Source organism: Ovis canadensis, chromosome 12 (assembly GCF_042477335.2).
Source record: "Ovis canadensis isolate MfBH-ARS-UI-01 breed Bighorn chromosome 12, ARS-UI_OviCan_v2, whole genome shotgun sequence".
In the NCBI taxonomy this organism is placed as follows: Eukaryota; Metazoa; Chordata; class Mammalia; order Artiodactyla; family Bovidae; genus Ovis; species Ovis canadensis.
The window spans coordinates 73,783,432-73,796,101 of NC_091256.1; the positions used below are offsets into that span (position 1 = coordinate 73,783,432).

General features: G+C 49.1%; 1 protein-coding gene across 1 annotated transcript in view; it reads left to right on the top strand.

Annotated features, from left to right (window-relative positions):
- Positions 1-3,564, top strand: part of LOC138415852 (voltage-dependent R-type calcium channel subunit alpha-1E) — a 305,764-nt gene extending 302,200 nt beyond the window's left edge. Inside the window, exons 44-45 of the mRNA XM_069544395.1 lie at positions 854-1,044; positions 2,819-3,564. Coding sequence (XP_069400496.1) covers positions 854-1,044; positions 2,819-3,349 — 722 coding nt within the window. The 3' untranslated portion in view covers positions 3,350-3,564. The remainder of the gene's footprint in view (positions 1-853; positions 1,045-2,818) is intronic.
- Positions 3,565-12,670: the final 9,106 nt, after the last annotated feature.

A 12,670-nucleotide genomic window follows, 5' to 3' on the forward strand; every position in this document is an offset into this window, starting at 1 on the left:
CCGGCAGGCTCTGGGTTTCACCCACCAACTCCACCTCAACCCAGACGATGCTACCTGGAATCGGTTTATGTGTTTGAGTTTTGTTTTGTGTCTTAAGGGAAGGGGTCATATTGATAAAACCAGAAAATCACTAGTTTGGTTCAAGTTGTTCTTCAGCCAAATAGCTATTCAAGCTGTTTTTTCATTTTACTAAACGAAGAAAGAAAGACAAAAAACCAATAACATGCCCCATATCATAGGGCAGGTAAGTGGCAGAGAAGGAGCGTGTGTGCTCAGCCCCTCAGTCGTGTCTCAAGCTTTTTGACCCCATGGACTGTAACCTGCCAGACTCTTCTGTCCATAGGATTTCTCAAGCAAGAATATTGGAGGGGGTTGCCATTTTCTCCTCCCAGGGATCTTCCTGAGTAGAAGTGAAATCCTTTGACTTCAGTCTCAGGACATTACAGTAACTATATCCATCATTTCATTCATAGCAGCTTCTTAATTCCCTTCCCCTAATGCCATTTTCCCCCTAAAAAGTTACACACTTTTTAGGACACATGTTTAGGACATAGAGGATTCTTGGGCCACACTGTTGGCAAAGCTTCTACCTTAATTATATCTAGCACAAACAGAAGCATAAGAGAACAGTTGCATCCTTGGATTTGTAAGTCTTTCCAGTGACAACCTGCACACTTACCTCTTCACAAAAGGTTAATTTTCCAGCCTTTCTCTTCTGCCTCCCTTTCAGATCACCTGTTGACATGCCTGCAGAAGTCAGGGTCCTTGAGAGGCTCGGTCCCAGGCTGTATAAGAGTTGTTCAGCAGCCAGGATGGGCAGAGTTATGATTCACTGCTTTTTCATCTTTCATAGGCCACAAGTCCGACACCCACCGCTCCGGGGGCAGAGAGCGGGGACGATCGAAAGAGCGAAAGCATCTTCTCTCTCCTGATGTCTCCCGCTGCAACTCCGAGGAGCGAGGGACCCAGGCCGACTGGGAGTCCCCGGAGCGCCGTCAGTCCCGGTCTCCCAGTGAAGGCAGGTCACAGACCCCCAACAGACAGGTGAGCGTGGAGAGGAAGCCAAGCCTCTGCAGGAAGACAGGGAAGGGTGGGCTTTTAACACTGGATGTGAAATGTGTGCATCCGGCACTCATGCAGACCTCACCTTCACAGGAAGCTGAATCCATTGTGCACAGAGGTTAGCTACTTAATGCTTATGCATTCAGAAATGATAAAAATTCACAGAAAATCAGAGCATACCCCAAGAAAGACAGTGGTGTCTAGGGGTCAGCCCAACTGCGTCCTCTGAAATCAGAGTTACAAAATCACAACAAATAAGTTCATAAATATCTCAGGCGGATTTCAGAGGAAAGGAAGGTTTTCTAAGGCAGAAAAAAAAAAGTCTTTGACTAATTGCATGATCCTTAGTATTGGTTGGAATGGTGATTCCTCTCTCAACACAGGATATAAAAGATCAACCAATTTATCTAGCTTCCAGCTATCCCAAGAGGAAGACCATCTCTCCTTCTGCCCTGTTCCTGAAACAAAGCCCAGTCTAAGAAATAGTTCCAGAGCTGTGTGAAAACATTCCCTGGCCCTGTTTCCCTCCCCACCGCCATCCCTGGCTCCCTGCCTTACCTCGCTCCAAGGTTGTCAGAGGCCAGATGGCAGACCCACTCAGTGGCAATGGGGAAGAGGAGGGGCTTCCATAGACAGCTTTTAGAGGCTGTTGAGAAGGGTGCTTCCAGAGCGGTGGTGGCGAGTTTCAGTGCAGACTGGAATCACCTGGGCTTTGTTATAAATGCTCATTCCTGAGACCTTCTGCTTCAGCAGTGACACCCCCCAGAAAGGAGAACCCAGAAATCTGCACTTAGAAGGACCCAAGAATCTCCCAGAAAATCTCAAGCAGGTAGTTCTTAGGTCACACACACCTTGAGAAATGCCTCCCTGGAGGTCCATTTACCATCTCAGGGACCTTGGGGACTAGGTGAGCAGGTCAAGTCAGGCCTGAGCTAGCAGATGAGTAGCTGGTTGTACAAGCCGAGCTAACATCAGCATACCAATGAAAACACAGATACAGAAGGAGAAGGTGAGGGAAGGTATTTGCCATGTCTTAAGGCCCAATTCCCAAGAACTTACCCCAGACAGAACAACTCTAGGGCATTCATTCACCTTCCATGGAGCTGTCTTTCCTAAAACTTCAAGGCTTTCTTTTAGTGTGCCACGTGATAGAGCTTTCTGAATCTTTGCTACTCAGTGTGTTTATTCCATGGAACAAACATCTGAGAGCTTGTTATTAGTAGAAATGAAGGAGCTCAGGCCCCAGCCAGACCTTCTGATGCCAGAGATGCGTGTGTGTTTATTGCTCAATTGTGCCTGACTCTTTGCAACCCCATGGACTGTAGCCCTCCAGGCTCCTCTGTCCATGGAATTTCCCAGGCAAGAATACTGGAGTGGGTTGCCATTTCCTCCTCCAGGGGATTCTCCTGACCCAGGGATCAAACCTGTGTCTCAGATTCTTTACTTGCTGAACCATCAGGGAAGCACAGAGATGCATAAACATAATGAAAGTTGACACACCCAGTTAGTACTGGCTCCTCAATCTCCTTTCATCTCTGCATCCCTGAGTGGCTGTGATTGGTATTGGGCCTGCCAAAAAGTTCATTTGGGTGTTCTGTTCCATCGTAATGAAAACCCTGGACGACCTTCTTGGCCAACCCGATAACAGAGGGGGTTCCAGTGGCTCTCAGTAGGAGGGGTTAGAGAGCTTAACCAGGTCCCAGGTAGGGAGGATGCCAAACCCAGGCTAACAAGCCATGTTTCTCCTGCCACACAGGGCACGGGGTCCCTGAGTGAGAGCTCCATCCCCTCCATCTCCGACTCCAGCACCCCACGACGAAGTCGGCGGCAGCTCCCACCGGTCCCTCCCAAGCCTCGGCCCCTCCTTTCCTACAGCTCTCTGATGAGACACGCTGGGAGCATCTCCCCACCAGCTGATGGGATCGAGGGTGGCTCCCCACTGACCTCCCAAGCTCTGGAGAGCAACGATGCCGGCCTGCCCGAGTCTTCCAACCCCCGGCAGAGCCACCCCTCCCCACAGCGCTACATCTCCGAGCCCTACCTGGCCCTGCACGAAGACTCCCACGCCTCGGACTGCGGCGAGGAGGAGACGCTCACCTTTGAAGCAGCCGTGGCCACCAGCCTGGGCCGGTCCAACACCATTGGCTCGGCCCCACCCCTGCGGCACAGCTGGCAGATGCCCAACGGGCACTATCGGCGGCGGAGGCGCGGGGGGCCTGGACCGGGCATGACGTGCGGAGCTGTCAGCGACCTCCTGAGTGACACGGAAGAAGACGACAAGTGCTAGAGGCTGCTCCCCCCTCCGATGCATGCTCTTCTCTCAACACGGAGAAAAACCGAGACCCGAATTGGGAAGCCAGTGCGGCCCGGGGGGGAGGAAGAGGGAGGAAGGAGCTGGAAGGACACCGCGCAGTTATCAGAGGAGAGGAAGGGAAGGACAGAAGGCAAACCACTCAAACCCACCAAATCGCTGTATTTCCCTTTGCAAGATGGGCACTGCCGTAGTTCTGCCTCTTTGCTGGGGAAAGAAAACACGAGAACGACGGAGGGTTATTCCCAGGGGAGGAGGGACACGGGATGGCTTTGCCTCCCCTGCCCGCTTCCCAGTTTCTACAGCCGTTGGGGGGAATCGAGCCGGCCTGTGTCTGTGCCCATTGCCCCGAGAAGCCTGGGAGACGTTCTGGCTCTTCACCGGGGGAGTCGTGGAGACCCCGGGAGAGGAATCGCCTCCCTCACCAGCTCTTCCTCCTCAGCCAGCACCACAGCCTCCGCGACAGCATCTCCCGCGTTTCCCTGTGGCTTGCTTCCCCGCAAGGAGCACAGGCTAAGTTCAGGAGCATCGGATGTCGAGGGCGGGAGGCAGAGAGGGAGGACAGCAGAGAAGGGGAAGGGGTCGGGGTGCTGTGGTGGCAGCAGCAAGGGCTGGTCTGAATGAGCCAAGCCATAGTCTGGCAGCCCTCACTGTAGAGGCAGGGGCGGAGATGCGGAGAGCTGGGGTGCTGGTCGCTACAGTCCTGTCTGAGCCTGTCACCCGCTCAGGAGGTGCTGTGTTCATTAGCATAGGCTAAGAGGCCCCCCTAGTCCAGGGAGGTGCCTGAGGCACTCTGGGGAGGGTGATATTCGCAGAGTATGTAACAATCAGTGTGGCCAGGACACCAGATGATGATAACAGAGTTCAGCCTTAGCGCTGGTGCCCCATGCCACAACAGGCTTCAGCCTGGGAGATGCTGGGCACAGGGGAGCCCTGTGAGGGGTCGGGTAAGTGTGGTGGGGGCACTTCAGGGACTCAGCAAGAGTCCGTTTTCCAACCAGTATGGAGGTAATTCGGTATGTGGAGTGGGGCGGCACCGTCTCACACACACTGCCTGAGTGTCAGCCCAGACTTTGGTCCACAAGCCAGGCCCATGCCGTGCCAAGGCCAGTGAGCCCCAGTGCCAGGGGCCTGGCCATCCCCCAAGAGGACCGCACACACCTATACAAGGTGGGCTACACCTCACCTGCTAGGGATCTCCATAGAAATGAGAAAGGCCGAAACCAGAGATGCTTCGAGGAGAGAATCTGAGCTTACTGAGGCGTTCCTGTGAGGGAGGGGCCCTCGGACGGGCAGCTTCTGCAGCTGGTTTGTGATTGAGGATCAGTCTGTCAGGATTCTTTAAGGTGATGAGTAAATATACCTCAGCTTAGACCTGGGCTGCTGCTTCTAGCAAAGCAGGCTCTGATGGGGCCTCAGAATACAAACTGATAGTCCTGGAGCCCCGGTGGTCCTAAATACTCCCCTGGGCATGACCCCTTCCTGGAGCAGGAGCTGAGCAGAAGACCACCTCAGGACCTTGTTCCTAATCCGCCAAACTCAGAAGCATTGAGAAAGAGAGTCCTTTCTTGGCCGATCAGTGCTCCTTTCACGGTATCAATTATCCATTCCGGGACCATCCCTTTACACCCCTCTCCTGTTCCCAGCACCACACCATCAGGTGGAATGATTACCTGGAGGCGGGGTACCAGGCAGGGCCCTCCTCCCCCAGCCAGGAGGGGATGGAGCCTGCCTCCTGGGGCTCTCCCTGGGAAGACTCAGAGGCTCCCGGGCTGAGATTATAGCGGATAAATACTGTTTATCCTTCTCCAGCCCTGGCAGACTTCACCTCTTAGGTAGGAGCAGTCGGTGGCTGTTATTTTTCTTATGAAATTGGGGTTTTTGGTTTTGTTTTGCTTTGTTTTGTTGTTGAAATAGAAGGTATCATTGTATCAGCTCTGAAAAGCCAGATTCAACGCTGTGGCTGCAAAATCATTTGTGATGGCCCTGCCTTCTGCCCTAGATAGGGATGGCACTTCCTGGCCGCAGTCAGCCCCCAACCAAAGTAGTTACCCGCAGGAGACCAGTGAGGCAGACACATAGGCCACCGCTCTGAAGCACTGTTTTCCCTTTCCTCTCTGGCTCAGCACACCCGTGTGCCCTGGGGGTCATTAGGATTGGGACCGTGTAGCACCCAGACCCTAAGAGGCGGAGTTGTAGCCTGAGACTCAAGACGCGGGGCCTTGTGCTGTCTTAAAGGTTTCCTCCGCTCAGTGTCATTTCCTGCCCAAGTGCTGCTATTCTGGGCTGCTTTGCACAAAACTGCTTGCTTCCACCTTAGCAATGCAGCTTTCCCAGTGAGCCCGTCGCTGTGTGTTTTGAGAAAGGGCGTTGAAATGACCCCTGTGCCATGGAGACAGGAGACATGGAGGCTGGCAGAATTAGCAGAAGTGGGATTTGCCTGCACACGACATTACAGACACTCAGTGTGCTGTGCCGGGAAGCCTTCCTTCCTGGACACCTGAACTTCAACTCACATCCATACGAGCACCTGGTCCCAGAGAGGGGGGCTATCATGCACAGTAGATACAGGTCCCTGGCCAGCCCCCTGGGCTTTTTTTTTTTTTAGTACACATGAAGTTACCAACTCATCTCTTTTAGTCCACTTCCCCTGACTGAGAAATCAGGTTCCTTCTCCTTTAGCCTGCATTTGCCCTTCTATTAAGACCAGAAAATAAAAGACAATTTTCTGTTAAGTCACAGAACACATTAGCATAATCTTATAATGGTTTCCTTCCACCTCTGAATAAATATGAACCCAAACCTTGCCTGTCACAGCCAACCAGGAGATCCATTCCTGGGTAGCAGATTCTGCCTCTTTCCCGAATCACAAAACCTCTGCTTCTCTTTGCATTAAAAAGTATGGCAGCATCTTGAAAAATTCCAGGTGGACCACCACCTTGCTTGAGGCACACAGCATGATCAAGCTTAGCACTGTAGGTCCCCTCAGAAGAGTCTTTGGCTACATGTCCAGTTTTCTTTGCTAATATGAGTCTTCAGGATCCCCTCAAAATAAGAAGGGAAGCAATGGGGAAAGGAAGAGGGAAAAAAAAGGAAAGAGAAGGAAAAGAAACCAAGGCAGAGACAGATTCTAACTAGCTTTGTATATAGATACTCCTCTCTTCACTTAAGGCTCCAGACATACTTCTGGTGGGAAATTCTCTCTTTATATATGTACTTGTCCCTCTGCCAGTCTCAGTCAGTGAGGGGGCCAAGTGCCAGCAGACCTTCAGACAAGCAGGTAGAGCTCTAGGCCAAGGTGTCCTGTGAGCTGGGGTCAGGATAGAATCACCTGCACTGTGAAGGGACGGTACCCTTGAGGGTCCCCCATGCTCAACGTGAGGCTGTGTCCTCTTCTAGCTGAGGAATCTGTTTCTATTCTGGGTTTTGCTTCTCCCCATTCAGCGTTCCTGTGAGGTTCTGAGATCCCTGATACCACCAGTTCTCTGAAGCTGAACTCCAGATCTGGTTTTGCCTTCCCTTGACACAGGGACCACAAGGAGAACACCCCATGTTCCACCACCTGGCCGGGCGCACCCTCCATACCCATCCTCTTTGGCGTGGGCTTTGTGATGGGCCTGGGTGCCCTCCCAGCAGACCCCTCATCTTGCCACATACTAGCAGTGACGCAGCCCCTGAGAAGGTTTTGTGTGTGTGCTTAGCTGGCTCAGTCATGTCAGACTCTTTGCAACCCCATGAACTGTAGCCCACCAGGCTCCTCTGTCTATGGAATTCTCTAGGCAGGAAAACTGGAGTGGGTAGCCATTCCCTTCTCCAGGGGATCATGTTAAGTCTACCCAGTCCAAGCTTATCTGCTGGGCTCTCTGCCCTTTCGGGCTTGCTTGAATCTCATGAAATACAGTCAGGGACTCACCTGGTGATTATTCATGAGATCTGAAACAGTATAAGCTGTAGAACTGCTGCTGGTGTGTATAAAATGCCCACATACTCGATGAACGCCCACTGCAGGGAAATGAGGTCTCTCCTGGAATAATGAAACAAATTGAATAATTCTGATGTTTTAAGAAAGTTTACAATTTTTTTTTTTACATTCTTATTTCTAAAGCCTGCTCTGGATGTCTCATTTTGGGACAGAATATTTCTTTAGTGGGTCATGCCAGGGATAAATTGAGAAATTGTTTAATTTCTTACCTCATCTTATAAGGTTGTATTGGGAAAGGGCATATGTATCACAGGAGGGAAGCAGAAAGTTACCTATTTTGCAGGGATTTTATGAGACCAGAAGATTAAGGAACTTTCACTGCTATTCTTAGCAGTTTCACGTCTGTTAATGTTTTGTGATCCTTAAAGGCCCAATGCCAGTGTATGCAAAAAATCAGGGTGAGGAGAGACGTGTCCACGCCTTGGGGTAGGTTGTTCTTCACTTGCTTGTCGTCTCTCCTGTCCATATTTCTCTTCCGAATTCCAGAACACTGAGCACTGTTCTGGAGTTTCAGGAGGGGACATTATGCTGTCGGAAAGGAGGACAGCATGGGCCCCCTGCAAGTGGACAGTCGGGGCATGATGGTTTCACTCCAGCCACCCAGGAGGAGTCAGGTCCAGATTTGGATAACTGTATATCCACACTGCTGCTGCTAAGTTGCTTCAGTGTCCGAGGCTCTTATTTTAACAAAAGCCAAACGAGATTAACTCAGGAGTTACGACCCAACCTTTCCATGAGGCGATCAGAGGAGAGCCTACATGAATTAACACTGCCCCTGTCAGCCGTGTGGACATTCTGGTTTTTGTTTTTTCCTCTCTCAACCACCCAGGACATCGTAGCCAGGTCTAATAACCCGACAGAGCAGCAGCCAGGGGTTCTCTGCTGACTCCAGGGGCAGGCTCACCTCCAGCCTGCCCCGGTATTGTCAGCTGCCATGTGCTGCAGTTCATCCTATCAGCGAACAGACACACCGCTTGTGGGGCAGGGGGACAGACTAGGAAAGACAGAACCGTCCTTGGTGTCTGATGGCCGTCTTTTTCTTCTCTTGACTCCGTTCTGCTTTGAGCCTCTGAAGCTTATGCATCTTAGATCACTCCAAGCCAAAGAGAACAGATTCATAGATTCTCCCATCCTCCCCAAGGGCCTGGAACGCTGCCCTTAAAATTCACACCAGTTAAGAAGTAGGAATGGAACTCAGATTAAAGTCTCGTCACGTTGCTGGAGTGTCCCCAGACTGCCTTTCTATTTTTATAGTCTTGTTTCCTTCTATTCCTTCCCCACCCCATGCCAAAAACATGGCTAGTATCTTGACCTTCTAAATGCAAGAATGGATTTTATATTAAGCTGTGCTATTATGTAAATTACTGAGTTTGAATTCTTATTTCTGGGGGTTTGAAAGAGGTGAGTAAATCAGGTAAAAAGAGAAAAGGGGATTTGTGTTTAGTTTGGATTTTGGTTTGGTTTGGCTAGTTGCATTTTTTGGTACAAGACCTACTCTGGAACAGCAGGGAGGGATAAATACGTGCTCTGCGGTATTTCTAAATTAACTTCTCTTTAGGAATTAATTTCTGTCCAGTTTAATGATGTGATACTTAAGTCAAAAATCTGAGATTACACAGTACCAAATCTAGCTTCTCTCTCTGGTTTCCTTTTTATCTTCTTTTTCCTTCTAAGTCAGCTTTTGTCTCTTGTTTCTTTTCCTTTTAGGGACTTAATATGTTATCTAGAATACTAAAAAACTGAAAACATAAGGGAAGCCCAGGAAATAATAAAATGGATGTGGGATTTTTATAGGACATGTTTAATAAATACAAAATTTATGTCTTTATGGAAAGATTAAAAAAAACTTTTAAGGGCATAGTAATTTGGGAAATGAAAATTATTGGGAATCAAAAATAATAAATGCTACCCCAGCCTTCTGTAGTAACTTATGCCTTCAGCGTAAGGTTTCCCTCATTGGGAAAATTAAAGCACTAATGCCTGGCTAGTTCGTGGCTATGTCAAGTGTTTGGAAGTAAGTTAATAACTCAGCATTTTAATAAAGCACTTATTCTCTACACATCACTTTAGAAAAGTCTTCACTCCCTATATTCCATTTAGTCTTGGCATTGCTCTAAGCATTTTTTTTTAAAGACACTTCATGTTTAGTGAAACCTGAATCCAGGATTTTGCTTTAATTTCACCCTCTATTTTTTCCCATCTTCCCCTTCCTCCTTTTCTTACCTTTTAATGACAACAGAAATCCAGACTTTCTTGTTTTTAATCCAGGAAGGCAGCTGAGTATTCATGCTCAGAGATTCCCAGTGCCACCTTTGTGGACACTGAGCCAGTCTTAGGTCAGATACTCACAACACGCAGGATCCTCCTGAGACACCTCCTACTCAGCACTGCAAATCTGGAAGGAGCTTTTTCTGCGTGTGTGTGTATCTGTGTGTTCTGCCAGTTTGTCAGAGATAAGAATGGATTATTCTCTGTGTTCTGGACCAGATTCTAGAATGTATATCAGGCAGTACCACTTCTTTCTTGGTTCACTCAGAGGAGGACCCTCCAACCTGCGAGGGGACTAAGTCAAAGCTACCAAATTCAACTTTGACCTTCTCTGGTGACTCAGTTTTCTTTCCAATACTCTAATTTCTTCTAGCGATGGCCTGCATCACACCAAGAACCACCACTCAAAACAAGCCTATTAGATACCTTGATAAGGGATGAGCAGGAAAAAACACACTCCAAAACTCAAAGTGCCATTAATCAACTTTAAAAATAAAGGTAACAGGAAATGAGGGCTAAACAATGTAATCTAACTGCCAACTAAAGTCTACTGTAGTCTGGTCTTAGTTACATTTGATATGGAGCTATATAGCGCTAAGCAGATTCCAACAGATTTAGTAAAAACATAGGTATTGTATTTCAATGGCTACCAATGGAGATATATACTTAGCCTGCAGGCCAAACATCAATCAGTGTTTTTCTATCTTGGGGTTTTGTCACCAAGCCAAAATTTATACAAAGCCACCCTAAGTGCTGTTGATTGCAGAGGAACCTCCCTCTTGGTGGCATTAGAGAGCTGTCCAGCCAGCTCCACTCAAACTGAGTCCATGATTTGGAACTCATGCATAAAAACAAACGGAGGAGAAAAATCTAACGAAGTTAGCATGCGGAGCATCTCATAGCTGGGATGAGTTGGGTAGAGGTGAGGAAAACAAACTCTAGAACAAAGACAAGGTTAAGGTGGGAAATACCAGCTGGTCCCAGAAAGAGGAAGGCATGTGACCTGAAATCCTCATTTATGCCAGATCACGGACCAACTCGTTAGCATGGTACTAGAGACGGCCTCTTTCCACCCTAGGTAGTGGATTTAAAGGCCTCAGAGGATTCATAGAGCCCTGGAAAAAATTTTCCAGACTTGGGAGATGGAGAGAAAGTAGGTTCTTGATTTCAAGCAGCCTGAAGACAACCTCAGTGACTTTAGCTGCGCTTCAATAAAGTAGTGCCAACAGTGGACAGATTTCATTGACCTTCCTAGTGGCACAAGTGTCATGGGAGGGGAGAGGGAGGAGGGGAGGGGAAAGGGGGGAGGGGCGGCGAGTGGCACAGGAGAGGAGCTTTATCATGAACAAATGTCAGACTCCACACGGCACTCTGCTAATAGCCTCAGAGGATAACGTTGCAAGGAAATGGACAACAGGGTGTCCAGGTCATACCCTCTGCCCTTTGGTATCCAAGGTCAGGACATTCCACCCCTTGGTTTGCTCTTAGAGGATGCACACTTCAGATGGGATTGAAAGGCAAACTGGGTGTTCTGCCTTAGGCTGTTAAAATGCTGCCACCTGTGTTACAAAACCCGTGCGAGTCAAGGCGCTCCAGACGCTTCCTTACAGGCAGCATCCATTGCGGTGTGGCGTGCCAGCCTGACATCCCTTCAGTGACCATGTGTGACTGGCAGCCAGTGCTGGCCCTCCCACAGTATCGGTGCATCTCACCCAAAGCCAGAGTTCAGCGCTGCATGTTGACCAGGTGGATATCCTGTAACATAGATGCTCGTTTGGATCCAAAAGGAAAACCATTAAAAATTAAAGAAAGACAAACAACTTTCATGTTTCTCTGGGGGGGGGGGGTGTGGTCCAAGAAAATAAATAAAACCTTGTTGTAAAGAATTCATCAGCCTGATTTCCTTCACTCAATGTGTTTCTTTGAAAGTGAAGTCGCTCAGTCGTCTCCAACTCTTTGCGACCCCATGGACTGTAACCTACCAGGCTCCTCTGTCCATGGGATTTTCCAGGCAAGAGTACTGGAGTGGGGTGCCATTGCATTCTCCAGGGGATCTTCCCGACCCAGGGATCAAACCAGGGTCTCCCACATTGCAGGCAGACGCTTTACCGTCTGAGCCACCAGGGAAACCATGTGTTTCTCTGCTCCCACTCAAGAGGAAGATCATGGGAGTGAAACTTTCCTCTCAGGGATGCTCAGTGGGAAAGGGGGGATGGGCGTGGCAACAGCTTCCAGACGTGGATGTCTTCTCAACCCATCTGGTTATGAGGAATTCCAGGGTTTCCTGAAGTTCTGGGACATTCTATCCTAGAAGATTTTCTTCTATTATATATGTTTGTCTTACAGGAAAGAAAAAATAAATAACCAGACAAACTAGTTCCCTGAAGCTGAAAAAGTTGGGCAGATTTTTCTGATCAGAAAAATACCATCTCTGGGGGAAGAATTGAAAAACAGGCAGAGGGCTTCTCTGGTGGCTCAATGGTAAAGAATTTACCTGCCAGTGCAGGAGACACAGGTTTGATCCCTGGTCCAGGAAGATCCCAAATGCCCACAGGGGTAACTAAGCCCATGCACCACAACTACTGAGTCTGTGTTCTAGAACCTGGGCACCACAACAGCTGAGCCCACCTGCCGTGACTACAGAAGCCTGGACGCTCTAGAGCCTGTGCGTCACAAGAGAAGCCACTGCACGGGGCCAGAGGCGCAATGAGTAATGCGTCCGACTACGGATCAGAAGAGAGCCCACTGCAGTGAGAAGCCCGTGTGCCGCAACTAGAGTAGCCCTGCTCACCGCAACTGGAGAAAAAGCCTGTGCAGCAATGAAGACCCAACACGGCCAAATAAAATTACATAACACACACACAGAGACACAGACACAGACACACACAGACACATACACACACTCACAAAAATAGAGAAAAGCCTGTGCAGCAATGAAGACCCAACACAGCCAAATAAAATTACATAACACACACACAGAGACACAGACACAGACACACACAGACACATACACACACTCACAAAAATAGAGAAAAGCCTGTGCAGCA